The 20420-nt window shown below is 46.5% G+C and overlaps 1 protein-coding gene and 1 long non-coding RNA gene across 6 annotated transcripts in view; one reads left to right on the top strand and one right to left on the bottom strand.

The window, feature by feature from the left end:
* ELAPOR1 (endosome-lysosome associated apoptosis and autophagy regulator 1) overlaps positions 1 to 20420 on the bottom strand; it is a 72434-nt gene that overhangs the window by 745 nt on the left and 51269 nt on the right. For 3 of the 5 annotated variants that reach the window (XM_040471194.1, XM_040471197.1, XM_040471198.1), the window contains 15 exons: positions 19002 to 19090; positions 14963 to 15140; positions 14138 to 14266; positions 13652 to 13742; positions 11581 to 11686; positions 11170 to 11307; positions 10392 to 10655; positions 8923 to 9096; positions 4253 to 4433; positions 3851 to 3947; positions 3280 to 3381; positions 1826 to 1952; positions 1570 to 1748; positions 883 to 1048; positions 584 to 639 (listed from right to left, as the gene is read on the bottom strand). In XM_040471194.1, coding sequence (XP_040327128.1) covers positions 584 to 639; positions 883 to 1048; positions 1570 to 1748; positions 1826 to 1952; positions 3280 to 3381; positions 3851 to 3947; positions 4253 to 4433; positions 8923 to 9096; positions 10392 to 10655; positions 11170 to 11307; positions 11581 to 11686; positions 13652 to 13742; positions 14138 to 14266; positions 14963 to 15140; positions 19002 to 19090 — 2077 coding nt within the window. The remainder of the gene's footprint in view (positions 1 to 583; positions 640 to 882; positions 1049 to 1569; positions 1749 to 1825; positions 1953 to 3279; positions 3382 to 3850; positions 3948 to 4252; positions 4434 to 8922; positions 9097 to 10391; positions 10656 to 11169; positions 11308 to 11580; positions 11687 to 13651; positions 13743 to 14137; positions 14267 to 14962; positions 15141 to 19001; positions 19091 to 20420) is intronic. The other 2 variants (XM_040471196.1, XM_040471195.1) reach the window with 1 other exon arrangement.
* Positions 1 to 20420, top strand: part of LOC121027619 (uncharacterized) — a 40614-nt gene that overhangs the window by 8307 nt on the left and 11887 nt on the right. The window lies entirely within an intron of this gene.

The following is a 20420-nucleotide window of genomic DNA, read 5'->3' as shown; positions in this document are numbered from 1 at the left end:
CACACACACACACACACACACACACACACACACACACACACACACACGATTTTTAAAAAGGCCAAGGGAGTCACCCTGATAGGTCAGTACAAAAGGAATGAGATTCTACAATCTAAACACCTACCCACCCTCCTTCCCTCACCAACCTTCCAGTCCTCTCCTCTCTTCTTACCACCCTCCCCACCCACACCTGTTTGATGAACTGGTTCAGGGCAGCAGTGAGGTGTGCGTTCTGGCAGAGTGGGGCTGCAGAGGGCTGTGGCCCTGGAGGAGTTGCTTGGATGCTCTCTGCTGGCCCCACACCCAGCGACAGGGTTGTGGGTGTTGCATTTATGAGCTTCAAACTCGCTCACCCAGCCACACGGACAGAGCCAACTCTCCCAGCTCCACAATGCTCAGTGGTGAGCAGCCTAGACTTAGCTGTTGACTCAGCTCCCAAAGGACCAGGTCCAGACATAAGGGGACAGCACCCTCCACTGGTCAAAGGAGAGCCTCGCTTCTATCAGAAGTTGATCCTAGAGACCACTTCTTCCCCACCCTCAAAAATAAAAAAGGGGTGGGGGTGGGGGGAAATGATTCTTACAACGTAGATGGTTCAATACTCCTTCTGGAAGTTAAAAGGCCCAAACAGTTCATCAACTGGAGTGCATGTTGGGAGAGAAGGAGCCTGGTCAAGAGCAGCCTTGGACCCCATGGGAAATAATAAAGGTTTGGAAACACAAAAGGCAGAAGCCAGGATTTTGAGGGTGAAGGGACAGAACAGTAGGGAGGGTGGGGAGCAGAGTAGTGATCCCTGAACAGTGTGGGACCATTCAGTGTCCTAGGACTGGTGTCTTCTCCAGCCCTCCAGGCTGACCTCAGTGCACTGACGAGCCTCCCTACCTTGGAGGTAAACGATCTGATCTTTCCAAAGAGTGACTTCTTGCTGGTAAAAATGAGGTCATCCTCCACATCCTCGCCTTCCATGATGGCACAACTGTCGGCTGCTGGCAGGTCGCAGTCCTTGAGGGTGGCATTCATCACCAGCTTGGAGTACTTGTACTCCAGTCTATGAGACAGGGGATGGGAAAGATAAGACAACAAAATGTGGAATAAGGGAGGGAGGAGAGAGAGAGGCTGGGCTATAAACAGGTAACCATAGATAAGGAGTCTGAAACAGCAAAATAGTGTGAGAGCTGGGCATATAGCTAAGGAATCTTGATTTCCAGTTCAGTGATCTTTTTTCCTTAAGTCTGGCTGTTTCTGTGTTCCCAAAGCTTAATAGAAATATTGGAATCGTAAATTTATTATTTTAATTGTTAATAATAACAACAGATTTAGGGTACTCTTTGCTTTTCTTTTGAGCATCTAATAGCCATTTATAGACTGCCGTGTGATACTGTCCGTGTTCAGGAGTCAGGGTAACCAATACATATGTTGGATAAGTGGCTCAACCAGTCTCTGGCCAGAGTCACAGCATCTGTGGCCAACTCCAGAGGACAGCCCCATGAATTTAACCCTCAGATGTTCTCCTCCCACTTCAAAGATCCAACCCTGTCCATCCCCAAACTCCAATACCCCATCATGTACTTTTGATTCTTTTTCCAAAAGTAACAGGTCAAGACGGTGAGGAGGATGGCAGTACAGGTGCCAGCAGAGATGCCCACTTTCAGCCAGAAATCGATTGTTTTGCAGATGGTGACTCTCTGCTCAGGCAGGGAGATGCCACCCGCGCATAGCTTTGGTTCTCGCCACACATAGGTAGTCTTCTGTTGGGGAGGAAAACAAGAAACTTAGAGGTCACATTCCCTTCTCTCATGGGACATCCCCAAGGAGAGAAACCCACCTGGATCCCAGCCACGCAGCTGCTGACAATAGCGTGGTAGTCAGCAGGGGAGCAGAGCGGACAAGCAGCCACACTTTCCCACAGGAAGTGGAAGTTACAGCCATCACAGGTCCCATCGGAGCATGTGCTGACAAAGCAGAAAAGAGACTTGAGCGCTCACTGGCTGGGTGGTGGGAGTCCTGTCATCTCATAGCTTGCCTGATCCATCCTCTCCTTGCCAAACTGTGAACCCCACCAGGACCCTTCCAACTAGTCCTTAACACAGGTCTTGCTCTCTGATCTCCCACCCTCCACCGGGCTCTCTACTCTCTGCCCGTTTGTTTTGCTGACATTATCACAGCTAATGCCAGGTGTCTGAGCTCTAGCATGGCTACTCCAACCAACACTTCAGAGGCTCCTGTTCTCTCCGTGGACTTGTGACATTTTGCAAAAAGCCACTCTGATGCAGCTACCTGGCGGGTGGGTTTCAGGAATAGACTTCGGGTCATGGGTAGCTGTTATGTACTTTACTGTGATGTTTACAACAAGAAAAGCGGTCTTAACATTTTGACACCACTGCGGAGTCAAAATATCGTGCTTTGTTCCCCGTCTCCCTGAGTGGCTCTTATTTAGGAGCAACATTTCCCAAACCATGTTCCTCAAGACACTAGTGCCCCTCTGCCTGGGTGGCTCAGTCAGTTGAGCGTCCAACTTCAGCTCAGGTCGTGATCTTGGCAGTTTGTGGGTTTGAGCCCTGCATTGGGCTCTGTGCTGACAGCTCAGAGCCTGGAGCCTGCTTCAGATTCTGTTTCCCTCTCTCTACCCCTCCCCAACTCGAACTCTGTCGCTCTCTCAAAAATAAACAAACACTAAAAAATAAAAATAAAAAAATACACACACACAAAAGACATCAGTGCCCCTCAAAATGTTAGTTGGGGTTAGGTGGGGCAAAAAAAGGAGGTGGGGGAGGGGTGCGGTCATCAAACTGGTTCCAGAATTCTCGATTTAATGCACTCAGCTATTAAACTCAGAATTGGGTCTTTTATTTGTGGAGAGATTCTTAGGATTCCTTAAACCGTTACTCATCCTAATAATAGCGAGTACATATGCCAGACACCATGAGAAGTCCACAAGTTCACAACCACCCCCTGAGGGGACTTATTATTACCCTCATTTTACAGATAAGGAAAAAGAGGCCCAGAGAAGATAAGAAATGTATGCACAATAACATAGCTAGTAAGGGGAGGAGATGAATCAAATAATCACTTGGCTATGCCGCTGTCCCCATAATGGTATGGGAATGCGAGAGTCGCTTTGACTCATCCTTCTGCCCCATTCTTAACATCTGAAGATCGAGAATTTGGAGCCATGACTGTGTCCCCAAGAGCCAATGAATGGCTCTCAGACTGTTTTCTCTTTGGCTCTTGGGATGAAATGAGTCCAAAGAAGGGAGACCTTTTGTTACACCCCTTTACCTAGGCAGCGACAGACTTCCAGGGGCAGGTTTCAGTGGACTGCATCTGACACGGACGGTGGCTGATCTCCCAGAACTGCAGGACTGGGTCACATCACTGGACCTGCAGAGAAAGCCAACCCCCATAGGGGAACGAATCACTCACCTGTGCCATTGGAGAGTCGTTGACGTCAACATGGAACAGTTTCCTTGCTGGGGAAGTCAGGACTTGGGAGTGCACAGGCCTGGGGTTATACAGTGAGAGAGTGGGGATCGGGGAGATGTGGTCAAGGGGAAAGGCACTGGTCCAGGAAAGGTTAGCATATCCATAACACCGGAGTCTCCTAAGTCAGGAAGGGAAGTCAGCCACAGATAATCCCGTATTTCTCCCTGCCTCCAGGGCACATCTGCCCCAGTAATACCCCAGAAGCTGGGAATCAGTGGACTCCCAGCCTGTAGCTGTCACTGCTGGGTGGTTCTGCTAGACATCGGGTATGTTCTGGCTTGATAAGTAGGTGGCTGGAGAGAGGGATGCACCAGAAATTGTGGAGGGGCCTAGGTTTCCCTTGTACAGACTGGTCTCTCATCGTCACCTATAAAAGAAGATCACGTCCGGTATTCCCAAGGACTCCGGGTGGAAAAGTTCGGCTGGGGAGGTGATTCCATCCAGAGTCATATCTGTTGTCACCCCTGCCAAATTAGAGCTCCTAATTAGTTGTCACTAGTAGCATGAGCCGGCAACCACTTCAATTCTTTCAATACCTGTCAATATCCAACCTTCCTCCATCTCATCACACCCCAGAGTGGCTCATGAAAGGGTGAACCAAGGTTTGTCAGAAGCCCCAGGGGGCACATGGCATCCCAGGATGGAATGGAAAACAAAGGTCAGGAGGTTGGGTCCCTCATCTGGGGCCTTTTCACCTCAGAGCCCGGTAGCTTCACTCTCTCTTACACATATACAAGCCCAAACAGGCTGCAGCGGCTGATTTACTCACCGATAAGTCGGTCAGCCAGGCTGACAGGCTGTGAGGACACTCCAGCCTTGTAGCCTGTCACCTCCGGGGGGATGATGACCGCCTGGCAGATGTAGGCGGTGATGGATTTGGAGAAACCCGACTCACCCTCAGGAATCCGGAGGTCAGTGACATTGTCGGCACACACAGACATTTTCTTACCCTGGGTTGGCAGACACAGAGAGGATGAAGTGGGGAGCAGTGAATGGTCATAGAACTCCCAAAAGGAAGGAGGGCACAGCTTTTTCACATCTGAAATTTCAGCCTTCCGATGGTATGTTGCAGTGGAATGATTCATCCCAGATCTAATTATAAAACAGACTTTTTTTTTTTTTATGCTAAAAATAAGGCCTAGGTGTCCTAGTTTCTGGAAGCCTGGCCCAGGGGTCGCAAGCCTTTTTGTTTCCTTGCAATCACGTGGGAACCTTGTATAAGTGGTGTCGTGATGGTGGCAAACAATCTGGAGCTCTAATCTACCAGCCCACCTTCCCCTGGCCAGTTTTCTAGATAGCTGCTGAAATATATGACTCGTTTCCTGAAATTTTTGAACATTCCCTCTCTGTGTCTCCCTTAGTGCTCTGATTCCACTGTGCTTGTCTTGGGAGCACTTTCCAGACAGAGATTCCCAGCAGTTGAAACAGACCCCATAAGTAACTGCCTCCCTGCCTTGAGGTAGGACATCTGGGAAATAATTAGAACCTATTCCATTTTTAAAAATGTATCAAGAGAAGAAAGTTTGTGTTTATATAGAGAACATGCCAAGAAATAAACATTCCATAACAACTCTCACTGTAGAGAACTCTGGAAGATGGTAGGCATAAGACTCCTTCCTCCTGGAGATTTTATAGTAGAGGAAATACTGAGATATTGTTCTTGAAAAAATGTTAAATTTGTGGAATATCAATATATAACTTGTCTGCTAATATAAAATCATTTGTGGGGCGCCTGGGTGGCTCAGTCGGTTAGGCATCTGACTTTGGCTCAGCTCATGATCTAACAGTTCATGGGTTCGAGTCCTGCATTGGGCTCTGTGCTGACAGCTCAGAGCCTGGAGGCTGTTTCAGATTTCGTGTCGCCCTCTCTCTCTCTGCCCCTCCCCTGCTCACACTCTGTCTCTCTCTCTCAAAAATAAACATTTAAAAAAATTAAAATCATCTTTTCAATATTTTTTTTTAAAATTATATTTATTTTGAGAGAGAGACAATGAGAGCTTGAGTTGGGGAGCAGCAGAGGAGGGGGGGGAGAGAGAGAGAGAGACAGAGAGAGAGAGAGAGAGAGAGACAGAGAGACTGAGAGAATATCCTAAGGAGGCTCCACGCCCAGCATGGAGCCCAACGTGGGGCTCGATCTCACGACTGTGAGATCATGACTTGAGCCAAAATCAAGAGTTGGATACTAAACTGACTGAGCAACCCAGGTGCCCCTGCACCCCTAAGTTTATTGCAGCATGATTTACAATAGCCAAATTATTGAAGCAGCCCAAGCGTCCATCGATATATTAATGGATAAAGAAGATGTGGTATATACATACAATGGAATATTGTTTGGCCATAAAAAAGAATGAAATTTTGCCTTTTGCCACAACATGGTTGGAGCTAGAGAGTATAATGCTAAATGAAATAAGTCAGACAGAGAAAGATGAATAGCCATGATTTCACTCATATGTGGAATTTAAGAAACAAAGGAAATGAACAAAGAGGGGGAAAAAGAGAGAGAGAGGCAAACCAAGAAACAGACTCTTAACTATAGAGAACAAACTGGTGTTTTATCAGAGAGGAGGTAGGTGGGGGGATGGGGTAAATAGGTGATGGGGATTAAGGAGCACACTTATCACGATGAGCACAGGGTGATATATGGAAGTGTTGAATCACTGTATTATATACCTGACACTAATATAACACTGTATTTTAACTATACCAGGATTAAAATTTTAAACTTAATAAAATTTTTTCTGGGGCACCTGGGTGGCTCGGTCGGTTGAGTATCCAACTTTGGCTCAGGTCATGATCTCACGGTTTGTGAGATTGAGCCCCGCATTGGGCTCTGTGCTGACAGCTCAGAGCCTGGAGCCTGCTTCACATTCTGTGTCTCCCTCCCTCTCTGCCCCTCCCCTGCTTGCACTCTGTCTCTCTGTCTCTGTGCCTCTCTGCCTCTCTCTCTCTCTCAAAATAAATAAACATTAAAAAATTAAAATAAATAGAACTTAATAAAATTTTTAAAAATGTAAGTGTATTAAGCATTTACAATGTAGGATTTTCAATATTCTAAGTTTTGTTAAAAATGAAGCAATGTCAGTTGCTAAATCTGGTGGTTCTTAGCTTATTTTTTAGAGTGTAAGAAATAAGGAACATGAGAACAGAAAGAAATCTGTACCTTATGGTAAAACAAAGAGTTATTTTGTCTTTGAAGTGCCAGTCTGTCGTGTGACAGTACACAGTAAGCATTTCTGAAAAGATAAAAGGAGCAAAGAAAAGAAGGCAATCTCTCCAAACTCCACATCTTCATCTACCTTCCAGCTCACTGAATGAAACTTTTACTACATGGTCTTCCTTTAATCAGTCTCAATTCCTGAGTTATCACTAACTCACTGTGGAAGCTTCATTTTAACTTCTTCAAAGACTTTGAAAGACAAGATAAGAGACATGTATCTTGAACTTTCCATAGATTAGTTCTTTCCTTCCTTCATTCCTTCCTTCCTTCCTTCCTTCCTTTCTTTTATTAAGACATAATTGCCATAGAATATTGATTAGTTTATTTCTTGGCCTGTTGTCTACATAAACACAAGTCAAATTTTTTTTGCACGCTACAGAAGGTGGTAAAAGCTGTGCTGTGTAAAGGCCTCACTGCTCACAGGGTCACAGACTAAAGGCTCAAGATGCTCTTTATTTTGTAACATTTGAAACTAATAACTCTCCAGCTATGAATCCTGCCTTGTTTGTGATTTAGTTAAGTGCAGTAGTGGTGTGATTGCCCTTTAATTTCTGCCTTTGAATTTTTGATCCAAAATATTTGCAGCAGCATGAAATGGCTGAACATAACATTCTTTTAATATCCTGTAAAGCCCTTCACATTACTTTCTTTTATACTGTCAGCAAAGGTTCACAGGGATGAACTACAGTTTATTTTATCCAGCCTTTAAATTTTTTTTTCAACGTTTATTTTATTTTTTGGGGGACAGAGAGAGACAGAGCATGAACGGGGGAGGGGCAGAGAGAGAGGGAGACACAGAATCAGAAACAGGCTCCAGGCTCTGAGCCATCAGCCCAGAGCCTGACGCGGGGCTCGAACTCACGGACCGCGAGATCGTGACCTGGCTGAAGTCGGACGCTTAACCGACTGCGCCACCCAGGCGCCCCTATCCAGCCTTTAGAAAACAAATAACAGGGAAGCCTCTGGCACTGTTAGTGGGAATGCAAACTGGCGCAGCCACTCTGGAGAATAGTATGGAGGTTCCTCAAGAAACTAAAAATAGAACTATCCTATGACCCAGCAATTGCACTGTTAGGTATTTATCCAAAGGATACAAAAATACAGATTCAAACTATTGACAATTTAGCAGCATTATCAACAATAGCCAACTGTGGAGAGAACCCAAATGTCCATCGATTGACAAATGAATAAAAATGTGGTATATATACAATGGAATATTACTCAGCCATCAAAAAGAATGAAATCTTGCCATTTGCAGTGATGTGGATGGAGCTAGAATGTATCATGCTAAGCAAAATAAGTCAATCAGAGAAAGACTAATACCATATGATTTCACCATATGATGGAATTTAAGAAACAAAACAGATGAACGTATGGGAAGGGGAGGGAAGAGAAGAGAGGGAAACAAACCATAAAGGATTAAAAAAAAATTTTTTTTTTTTACCTTTTATTTACTTTTGACAGAGAGAGACAGAGCACAAGTGGGGGAGGGGTAGAGAGACATAGAGACACAAAATCTGAAGTAGGCTCCAGGCTCCATGCTCCAAGCTGTCAGCACAGAGCCTGACGGGGGCTCAAACTCACAAACCGTGAGATCATGACCTGAGCCGAAACTGGATGCTCAACAGACTGAGCCACCCAGGCGCCCCTGTAAGGGATATTTTAAATGATAGAGAACAAACTATGGGTTGACAGCTGGAGGTAGGTGGGGGATGGGCCAGATGGATGATGGGTACTAAGGAGGGCACTTGTGATGAGCACTGGGTGTTGTATGTAAGTGATGAATCACTGAATTCTACTCCTGAAATCAATGTTGCACTGTATGTTAACTAACTAAAATTTAAATTTAAAAAAGGGGGGGGGGAAGAAAACAAATAACAAGTTCCATGATTAGTGAAGACTGCTTTTTAAAGGGAACAGAATCTTCCTTCTGCATTGTTTTTACATATTCATTTTGAAAGAATAAAAGTCAGGTAGGAGTAAACGAACATCTTATCTTGAACACCTTTATTTTCCTAAATGTTTATAAACCAAACATCTGATTTTATAGGAAAAGGTCCTGAGGGAGAATAATAATCACTTAGAAACCTTTCAGTTTCCTAAACTGCCTGATGCCTTTTTTTTTTTTTTTTTTTTTTTTGGCTTTGCTCCTGTGTCATCTCTGGCTCTGACCCACTGGTGTCCTCTTTCAATATGATGCCATCAGCTCGCGTACACCTTACCTGGTTTCCACACAGACTGAGGGTAAAGTGATGGAAGTATTTCAGCCCTTTGGAAGTGAAGCTTGGCCCTCCAGCCAGAGAGACGGTTTTTGCCAAAGCCAGGAAGTTGTAGTCCAAAACCCTGGTCGGAGTGCTGATCGAGAAGGTGCAGTCATTGTAGCACAGAGAGTGGATCTGAGGGGAAAGGGTCCGTCAGGCCCGCTGCGTGGGCAGCACTTGGAGGAGACTGTAGTGGAGAGGGGTGGCTATCGTCCCCAGCCTGGTCCAGCCCAGGGGTGAAAGAAGCGGACGTACAGATTGAGTGGACATTAAAACGAGGCAAATGGGCTAGTGGGGGTCATGTGCATCTCACAGTTCAATTATTAGCACATATATGATGTACAAACGCAAATCTACTGTTTTCCAGTAAGGAATTCGGTCAGATTTTTATAGCCTTGTCCCTCAGCCTGGATATAGAACTCTCTCAATACACAAGGTAGCCCATCTTGCTTTTAAGCAGAAGACAAGAATTGCTAACTGGAAGAAGGGTGTTCAAGATGGCAGAGGAGGAAATACAAGCCTTGCTCCCTCCCCATTTAAAACTCACTGAACCCTGCCTCCTCTCTCCCAGGTTCTCTGCAGGACACTGAGCTTCAAAAGTGGACTTATTTCCCATAACCACCCCCCGCCTTGCTCTGTTTTAGGGTCCCCGTTCAGCAGCAGCCACATGCAACTGCCACTCCCTCCCACAACGGCAGAGGGAGCCCCAGGGGAGGAAGTTAGTGGCAAAAGTCTAGGGTGCCCAAAAGAGGTTGTCTGGGATCTGCAGAATTGTGGCTTTTTACTGCACAGCTAAACTGAGCAGCATTCATGGGCTGCATAAACAATGCCTTACAGATGTTTGTGTGTTTGTGATAAATAAAATACAAATTCATTTAAAAGCATTAATGAACACCTAAGAGCTTTCTGTCACAGAACTTTCTTAGCTTTAGAAAGTACATGGGGCAACAGCACTGCTTTTCTACTTTAGAAGAAATCTCTAGGATAAAAGAGAGCAATGCCAGTTAACTGCATGTCCCAGCAAAGGCGGGTTGCCTTCCCAAAGGACTCAGGGCAAATACCCATGACAATTGTCTGGATTGAAGTAGGCTGAATGTGAACCCGAGCTCCTATTCCTTTCCTTTAAGTCTCTGCGGAGATTCCAAATAACCCTCTGGACCAGACAGTCACAGATCTCCCTAACCCATCTCTTGAAGATGAGACTTGTCCTTCCTTGACTGAGGCGTAGACCCTGAAAACCAATGTCTACAGCTAAGAACTTGCCGTCCATGGTCACAGCCTGGGTGGGTGTCCTCAAGGACTTAACCTGGGAGTAAGCTACAGGGAATGCTTGGGTATCAGCCCCTCAAAAATCCCACCCAGGTCCTGGAACCCTCTGAGATGGTTCATCCAGAGGGCCAAGGTTAGGATGCATGACACATTGCTGGCACCTTGTTGCTCTTGGTCCCTGGACCACAGGGCATGCAGGCCTGGATGCCATAAGGCTGGTGGGCTTTCAGGATTGTGTTAGGGGGGCAGGAGTGGCAGGTTCCTGAATCCCGATCAATGTAGTAGCCAGCAGGACAAGCGGTGCAGGAGGAGCCCATGTCAGAGTCTTCCAGGGCACAGGGACGGCAGTAGGAGGCCACCCCATCCATGACGTTGGTGACATTGATGGAGTAGATCTTGGCGACGTCATTGGTATACTTCCTGCCCTGGAAACAAGAAGAAAGAGGGCAGAGGCCTGAGACACCAGCAGCAATTGAGTTCTCTAGAAATAGCAAATTACTACTTAACCCTCTTTTACCCTGTAATACTTGAGAAAAGTCTTGGAAGAATCCTTTTTTTTTTCTCACTAAATAGTAGCTCTTTATGTACATTTTGTGTCACATTAAACCAAGACTAACCCACTCTAAATGTTGTATAAAAATATTAAGTGCCATGGGGGAAATATGCAGTAGATAATGATATATGAAAAAAAGCAGGTCTTTTCCTTGTGAAAGGGGAAAAAAGTATTAGTACTTAGAGTGTCATCTTCCCTGGAAGTCATTTGGACAAGGCTGGGTGCTTCTCAGGGGCTGGAGTAGGCAGTTCCCTGCTGGACTCCTTAAGATTCTTCTAACCCTTGGATTCTGAACCTCACACTCATACTTAAGCTAATGCCAGGGATCATCCTGACTCAGAGGTGTCTCCTGGGAGCCAGGGGTCTGCGGAAGGGGAGGAGCTTACTGTCTCATGAAAAGTAGTCCTCTGGAAGGCCCAGGTGAAGCTCATAGTAGCATTCTCCTCGATGATATAGGTGTAGGATTGTTTGCCCTTGGAACCTTTCCATGTCTCTACGGGAGTGTTGGTCCTAGAATTCACACCCTGAACCCGAGACAGAAAAGTGAAGACAGTACAATTGCTGGGTGGCTGGTGAGGGGCAGGGCACCCGTGCTGCTGCCATCCCAGGGCCCATTACAGTTGGTCAGACCCATGTTAAACTGTTAAGTTCCTGATGGACAGTCCAGGCCCTTCCTCTGTGAAGTCGCTATAAGCAGGTTGTCAGTTATGTTCATGTGCCAATGGGGCGGGGGGCGGGGGGCAACCCTCCCCATAGTCCCTGGAAGCCCCATAGCAGACAAGGAAAGGGAAACATACCACCATGAAGTAGAGCTCACAGTTCACAGAACAGATGGTCTCAAAGACAAATGTGATCCTGGCCACCTCTTTATTCTCTGTGTCTGCCATCACTGACTGTGGAGGTCTGTGGCGCAGAAATTAAAAGTCAATTCCAGAGGTCAGGCAATGCTTACTGAAGAGCCCAGACAGCAGCAAAGGGTCTGCTGGGGGGACAGGATTAAGTTCTGAGTATGTTGGAAACAGCATGGATTAAGTCCAATTCTGCCACCTAGCTATGTGACCTTGTCCTAGCCAAATTGTAGTTTTCTCATCTGTAGAATGAAGGTGATAATATCTTTCTTATTTACCTTCCATCATTGTGGTGAGATCCAAAGGCATACCAGATGTACGAGTGCTTAGTAAAATGCTATATAACCTCACTAGCAGAGTGGGGTCCCCAGACCAGCAGCATCACCCTAACCCGAGCTTATTAGATGCACAGAACCTCAGGCCTCTCCCCAGACCCACTGAATCAGAATCTGCACACTAACAGGATTCCTAGGTGATGCATAAGCACATTAAGGTTTGAGAAGCTCCACCATCATAAGATGTAAATTACCTACATTCACTTAGCAGCTCATTCTCTGGGGTGGTGGGAGCTTTTCCTAGGTCAAATGAGCAGATATTTCAATTTATCATCTCTTCAAGCCAAGTTTTTAGTCTGGTCCTTCTTTTGGGAAAGAGATCCATGCCCAAGGGGGCAGGTAAGGGGTGGTGGTGAGTGGGTGATTTGAGGAAGGACTTTACCATAGCAATCAGATTTGAAAATTGATACGTACTTTTAGGAATGTTATCCCCCCAAAAAGCCTAAAAATTTTGCTCACCTTGCAAATGGGATATAACTGCTCATCTCTGAGTAGTGTAAATTAAGGGAAAGGAAATGAATAGCTTTTGAGCAACCACTTTGGGCTGAGCACTGTGCCAGGGATGGAAAGGAGGGAGTTTGAAGAAGGTAGTGGAGAAGACAGACTGGAAATAGGGAACCTCTTCAGTGGTCCCCCCCCACTATCCTGAAAGCACATATGGGTACAAGAATTCACTTTGGCTTTGGAAATCCTTTTATGGCTTTTCTTTTGGCTTTGGCCATTTGCTCGTATTCTAAGTACCATCAGTCCCAGCTCCCGTGTATACAGTTGTGCCAACCACTGGGCTGGAAGAATCATCTCAACCTGAGTTAGTCCAAAGTCACAGAATGTGACTTGTTTTACAGATGAGGAGTCTGAAGCCTATAGGGGGAGCATGGTGACTTTTCCAAGTTCACAAAGCCAATAATTGGCAAAGTTCAAGTGTCCTGTCTTCAGCCTATTATTCTTTCCATTGTACCACACTGCCTGTAGTATTTTTTTTTTTTAATGGCAAACAAATTGCTTAATGTCGTAGGTCTTCTTGGGATATGGGGATCAATATGACAATGAGAACAATCCATCTCAGTCTTCTTACCCCAAATAAAGATGAACTGTCTATGGGTATTTCTGGCTCTCCTTTTTAAAAGGGTTTTTGGTTTTTTGATTTGTTTTGTTTTGTTTTTGGTAACATTTTATCTAGATGCCGTGAGGAGGACAAATTTATTTTTATTTATTTTGAGAGAGAGAGTGTGTGTGCGCACATGTGCGGTGGGGGAGGGGCAGAGAGAGAGAGAGAGAGGAAAGAGCACCCCAACCAGGCTCTTCTCTGACAGCACAGAGCCCCATGTGGTGCCTGAACCCACCAACCATGAGATCATGACCTGAGCCGAAACCAAGAGTTGGATGCTTAACCAACTGAGCCATCCAGGCGCCCCCAGGAGGAAGAATTTGAGTAGCATGTGGCCAATAGATGAGAGAAGCCAGATGAGAGGGAGCGCGACCAGTAGGTCCGCCAGCATGGGCAGCAACTAAGAAGCCATATTAGCATTCAGATTATCTTTGTCAGACCATTACCATTGCTCTCCTCTATTCTGAACTCATACTTCTGCATGCCAGAAGCCCTCTCCTCTACAACCTTCTAAGCTATGTGGGACTTGATTGTGGCCAAGGTGGTGCGGGATTCCCCTGGGTTTTGTATTCCTCACCTGAATCCTGGCACAACCAGAGTGAGAATCATGAAGTCATTGTCTGAAGCTCCAACTGCTGTATAAATGTGATCACCAGCCACCTCCCAGCCTGGAAAAAGAGAGGGGAGAGTTAACACCCCAGTGGTCTCAGATGAAGGGCAAGCGTACACCCAGATGACATGCTGAGAGAACACTGTCCTTTTAGGCATCCAGAACCACTAGCCCAACCAAGTCATGTTATTTATCCTGCTACTTGGGTCAAAGCCTCTGAAACTCTCAGAGCAAGCTCTTTGGAGTGTGCACCTTGCTTCTAGTTCTGGCTTTGTCTCTAAAACTAAGTTTTGGAGGATAAATATCCGCAAGGAGTGGAACTTTAGAGAGAATGCATGACATGATTAGCTCATTTCGTTGTAGACATCACTATTATGAAGAAATGTGAAGTGGAGGAGTCCCTGTAGGGTGAGCAGGGAGCCGACAGCTCACAGTAAGTGGGGACGCACTTACCGGTCATGCCCTTGTACTCAAAGTTGATCCCACTGAGAACGGTGGTTTCCATGTTTGAAGGCAACGTGTTCCACCATTTGTATTCGAATCCCACAGCAGGCTCAGTCCCGGCTGGGCAGTGGGTGCAATCTGGGGTAACCACAAGATCCACACCTTCAGCGGGGAGGCCGCGGCCACCCTGACCAGAGCTGCTGTCACACAGATTAAGTGGCGACAAGGGCAGGCAGCCAAAGGAGGGTGATGCTGAGCACCATAGCACGGTTATATCGAGTTGACTCAAAAACATTCTGACAATGTATTTAACAAACTCAGGACGTAAATTCTGACCCTGAATTCCAAAACTCCAGCTGTCCTACCTGCTCACCAAGTTCTTCATTTTGAGACTTAAATGTGTCTCCTAGTCTGATGCATGTAGTTCATATTATTTGTCACATTATTATCAGTAAATGCATTTACATGAATAGGCACACAAATCCTCCCAACTCCTTTCTGCAGCATGGCTTATGGCTCTGATTGTGTCAAGCTGGCCATCCCAGCTTCCCAGACCTTCTGGTTAGCATCCCTGCTGCATGCTAGCAGTCTCTGTGGTGAGGACTGGGTACTTCAAGCCCGAGTCACATTCGCAGTTGGAATAGGGAGGAAGGCAGGCAGTTCTCAAGTATGACTCTGGCCTGCAGACAGGTCCCACCCTGCCCTCTCTTCTCCTGAACTTAGTCCACAGAGTGGCCCAGTCCTTACTGCGTCCTTGGAAGGACAGAATGCACATTCAGCTGACCACCCATGTGGGTGATGTGGGAATGGGTAGAATGCAGATAAAGAGGTTACCAGAGCCGTTGGAGTAAGAGCCATAAGGGCAGGGCTCGCAGGCGCTGTTGTTGGTTTTGGAAAAGCCTGGGTTGCAGGGTGGGCAGTGGGTCTTCACGCCAGAAGCAGGCAGTTTCACGGCCCCCTTGAGATCTTCACCACAGATTTTCGGCTGGGCCCATTTGTACATGAGCTGTGTCTGCAGAAATGGATTAAGAACGCTCAGCCTGTGTGGCATTTGGCACATCTTTAGGAATTTATCTCGAGAATGGGGTGAGGTGGGAGGACTCTGGGCTATAACGAAAGTTCCACCAGGGTGGGGAACTTGTTTTGGTTACCAGTGCCTCCCATGACCCTAGCCCAGAGCCTGGCACATGGTTGTGCTCGACAAATATTTGCTGAATGTTGACTGGATGAAGAGGGAAATACTTAATGAGGACTTGTGTGACAGAAAGAATGGTCATGGGAGGACCAGCTGTCTCCAGAGAAAGCTCTGATTCCAATGTAGAATCTTATCACTACTAAGGTCACGGGAAAAGTAGCCGATGACAACCCCAAAACATAGAAAGGGGTGTCCCAATTTGTCTTCCAAGTATTTTCTTTGCCTTTTCATTTACTCAATAGACATTTTAGAAAGCCTAATACATCTGTGTGCCAGACCTGGTGGCTCAGAGATGAATGAGACATGGCCCCCTGCCCTTAAGGTGCTCACCATCTAGCAAGGGTAACAATCACATAATAACAATCTATGGCTACTGTGTTCTCTGAGACATCAAGGCAGAAGGGACAATGTTGGCCAAAGGGTATAAACTTGTAGTTATAAGACCAATAAGTTCTGGGGATCTAAGGTGCATCAAGGTGGTTACAGTTAGTAGTACTGTATTTCTGTATATACTTGAGAGTCGCCAAGGGAGTAGATCTTAAATGTTCTCACTGCAAAAATAAAAAGGGTAATTAAGTGATATAGTGGAGGTATTAATTAATGCTATGGTGGTCATCATCTTGCAATATACAAATACATCAAATCAACACACTGTACACCTTAAGCTTACACAATGTTATATGTCAATTACATCTCAATAAAGCTGGGGAGGAGGGAAGAGGAATGGTCATCTATCACATCAGTGGGGAAGGGAAGCATTGTATCTGTCATTCACTAGGGCCATCCCTACTCTTCTGATGGGGGCATCTATACAGAACAGGGGTTGACCTACAGGAGGCTCCTGGTTCAGCAGCTCCAAGCCTCCTGTGTGGTCCTTGGGCTGAGTCAGAGACAAAAAGTACTTCTGTGGATTACGCTGATGTGATAATCTGTGCAGCACTACCATATATGTGAAAAGGTGGATGAATAAGGCATCTTTCCATTCTATTCAGGATAAGAAGTGACAAGTCTTAAAAGGAACCTGTGCTGTCTTTGCTGACAGTGAGTGCTAGAGCTCCTCCTCTTCCTGCTCAGCTCAGCTGTGAAGAGATTCCTCCCTTGGAAGAGCAGCTAATGGCCAGAGCCCTGGGCTTGTGCTCTAACCTAGGCGCTCTCAGCCTGTCCCCTTGAGTCTCATGGAGAGAAGGGTCTGGGGAGCAGGAAGACTGACTTGGGCCATCCCTTAGAGCAGCACATGCAGCAGCCCCAGTGAATTGGCCAATCTAGTCCCTGAGAAACCGCCGAGGCACGGCAAAGGTCACCAGGGCAATCATGCGAGTCAGCTCGAGTTACGAGTTACAGCCCTTGATTTAAAAATACAGTTTAGGGGCGCCTGGGTGGCTCAGTCGGTTGGGCGTCCGATTTTGGCTCAGGTCATGATCTCACGGTCCGTGGGTTCGAGCCCCGTGTTGGGCTCTGTGCTGACAGCTCAGAGCCTGGAGCCTGTTCCAGATTCTGTGTTTCCCTCTCTCTCTGACCCTCCCCCGTTCATGCTCTGTCTCTCTCTGTCTCAAAAATAAATAAACGTTAAAAAACAATTTTTTTTTTAAATACAGTTTAGGGGCACCTGGGTGGCACAGTGGGTTACGTGTCTGGCTCTTGGTCTCAGCTCAGGTCATGATCTCATGAGTTGGAGCCCCACGTAGGGCTCTGGGTTGATAGCACAGAGTCTGCTTGGGATTCTGTCTCTCCTTCTCTCTGCCCTTCCCCCGCATGTGCTCTCTCTTTCCCTCTCTCAAAATAAATAAACTCTAAAAAATATTTTTAAAAATACAGTTTAGAAGGCAACGTGAAATCATGATACTCAGCAGAACCAGTGTGGGCATGAGGCACAAATCACAAGAGTTCTGTAAAGCATTCCTGATGAACCCATGTTCGTGTGCACTCACGCTTCAGGGCTCCTCCCCTGAGCCTTAGCTGGGCTGCTAAGGCGGAGCACTGGTTCTGGCCCTACTGAGCATCCAAAGGCAAGGGCAGACAGCCAGGCTGGCAGGCAGCAGAGCTCACTACAGATTTAGAGGGCCTTTGCCTGGGCCTGGGAGGGGAGAGACTGGGGCAGAAGGAAGCAAAGAGCCACATTCAGTCATATGTTATGCCAAGCGGGGAGAAGAGGAGCAGGATTAAGTGTCCTCATTTAATTAGTGAGTCAACTGATGCCAATAAAATGAAAATAATTTTTTCAAGGTCATACAGAACCCCAAACACTGCAGAACTGAATGTAAGGTACAACTGATGATATGTGCAGCCATTCTCCCTTGGCTGTTGGGCAAGGGAATGATGCTCCAAACATGAAGAAAGGGGTGGGGGAGGGTGGAGAGTAGGAGATGATTATGAAAAACAGCCACTGCTAAGGACCAGACTTTATCCCGTGCTTATTTGGCAAAAGGAGAATCTATCCAGCCATCCAGCCGGCAAATACCTATGCACCCTAAGAGCCATGCACATGCTTAATGCTGAATGCAGATTTCCCAACTTCTCATTCTCTCTGCCTGAGAGGCTGTGGTTTAGGGATACAGATACAGACAACTCATCTAGAACGTCTAATCTAAGACAAATCGTCTTAGGAGCTCCACACCTGCTGTGCCCTCTGCCTGGAAAGCGCTGGGGCCCCCACTCATCTCACTCAGGTCTCTGTTCAAATGTCACCTCCTCAAATGTCGATCCCGACCCTCTCTAAAATAGTATCTCCACCCTCTGTCATTCTCTGTCTCCTAATCTTTTATTTTTTTTTCTCTCCACTTACTGATATAGTCTAATTTGTTGTTCATCTGTTGTCTCTCTCTCTCTCCACTTATGCCCCAGCAAGAATTAAGTTCCATAAGAGTAGATGTTCCCTCTGTTTGGTTGACTGTTGTATACGGAGTGCTTAGCACCATGACTGACTGTTGAAATGAACACATGACCGCTGAAAGGCCTTCCTGGACCCCCAAGTCCTGGTCACTCCTCTCCCGGTTTCTCCCAGGGCCCTGCACATCTTTCTTCTTGCTTTGGTCAGGCCCTGTTCTCCTCCCTCACCCTCTTTCTTAGGACTGCGAGCTCCCCGAGGGCAGGCACTTCTGTCACCGCAGAGTCCCCAACTTGAGCACCAAGCCTGGCACTGCATTAATACTCAAAACACGGCTGCTGACTCAGTGGCGATGTAGACTACAAAGGAAAGTCTTTCTGAGGCAGAAAGCCTGGGGGAAAGAGGGAACCAGCAAAGACCAAACAGTCAGGCCATTCTCCAGTGAGCCAGGAAGTAGGAATCAATTCCCTTTGCCAGCCCACAAAAGCAGCACCAAGGGGACAAGTCTGATGAGTTCCATGAGGAAATAAGTGTGCATGGACAGGCAGTCATTGCCCAGAGGGGCTAATAAGCAAATGGAAGAAACCAAGCAAAAGAAAATGAAATGGCTTTTTGCAACAGAGCACATGTAACTAAGGAGCGGAACAAATGGGGCAAAAACGAGTCTCTGACCTGAAAATGAATGAGGCCGTCTTGTTTTGCTTCCCCCCTTGGCCCCAGGGTCACTGCGGAGGTCTGTGGGGTTTTCTCTGGTGCCAGCTTCGCTGACCTCTGGAACTCCAAATGTGGTAAAGCCCAAGGAGCAGGCAAAGGAACTATCTGGGACAAAGGGGCTCCAAGATCACGCTACCCACCTCTCCGTTGGCATCACAGGCTGTGTGAGTGTAGAAGTAGTCTTTGTCTGTGCAGGCCGGGCGTACTTTGCAGGAGGAAGATCCTTTTTCTAAGTTGCAAAAGTAAGGACAAATAGTTGAAGTTATATAAGAAAGCAGAGCTCTTGCCCACTCGCTCATGACCTATGACCTCTAAGACCCAGGGGTATAGCACAACACAGGTACTGACTGGAGTAGAACACCCTGCATACCCACCCTTCCCTTTGTTTCACTTCCGGTCCCTAAAGCCCTGCTCAGATACCCCCTTTGCACCTCTCCCTAGTGCTATGAGAAGCCACTGGGCCCGCACGGTGGGGAGGGGCAGAGAGAAGGGGACCGGCCAGGGGACCAGTGAGGAGGGCGACTAGCTGGAAAGAGCATCTTACAGGTTAACCGCCATTAACGTAAGTTCCTGAAACCCGCATCCTGTTTTCCCTTTTCCAGGCAACCATCCTACGCAAATGAGCTGATAATTTCCTCTGACTCCACTTAAGACATGGAGCTCTTGGGGTGCCTGGGTGGTTCAGTCAGTTAAGCATCTGACTTCAGCTCAGGTCATCATCTCACGGTTCCTGAGTTCAAGACCCACGTCGGGCTCTGTGCTGACAGTTCAGAGCCTGAAGCCTTCCTCAGATTCTGTCTCTGTCTCGTTCTCTGCCCCTGCCCTGCTTGCGCTCACTCTCTCTCTTTCTCAAATATAAATAAACATTAAAAAAAAAAAGATATAGAGCTCTTTCCACTTTCCCTACCCCCAAACATCCTGGTGCCATCTCTAACCCTGACCTGTTCCTAATAAAAACCGTCTTAACTATCATTTTATTTATTCTACTCTCTGTATGTCAGTTTGCTTTAACCCTATGAGTGCCTCGATAGCAAGAACTATTTCAGTGTATCCCTCTTTGAAACAATGAATTTCACCTTTTCTGAATTACAAACATGTTGAGAATTTGCAAAAAGACCTGTTTCTTCTATCCAGAAAGATATACATAACTTTTGAAAATAAATTTTTAAAAATTTCCAGGGACTTTACTTCCCCAAAATAAGTCATGGCTTTATAGAGTGCTAGTACAATACTACCACTACACCTGTCTCCATCATTTCTACAGTGACTATTGTTGTCACCTGCAGGTAAACGTTTAATACAAGTGAGACCTCCTCACTCTATATGTTATCTGACAGGCTGTGTGATAGAGTGGACTGAGATTTTAAGTTAGACAGAACTGGGTTTGGATCCTGCTTTATTTCTTTAAAAAAAAATTTTTTTTTAATGTTTATTTATTTTTGAGAGAGAGAGAAAGAGAGAGACATGGCATGAGAGGGGGAGGGGCAAAGAGAGCCGGAGACACAGATCCGAAGCAGGCTCCAGGCTCTGAGCGGTCAGCACAGAGCCTGATGCGGGGC

This window comes from Herpailurus yagouaroundi, unplaced genomic scaffold, assembly GCF_014898765.1.
Source record: "Herpailurus yagouaroundi ecotype Mexico unplaced genomic scaffold, PumYag 77, whole genome shotgun sequence".
Classification (NCBI taxonomy): domain Eukaryota; kingdom Metazoa; phylum Chordata; class Mammalia; order Carnivora; family Felidae; genus Herpailurus; species Herpailurus yagouaroundi.
This window is presented reverse-complemented; position numbering and strand designations above follow the sequence as displayed.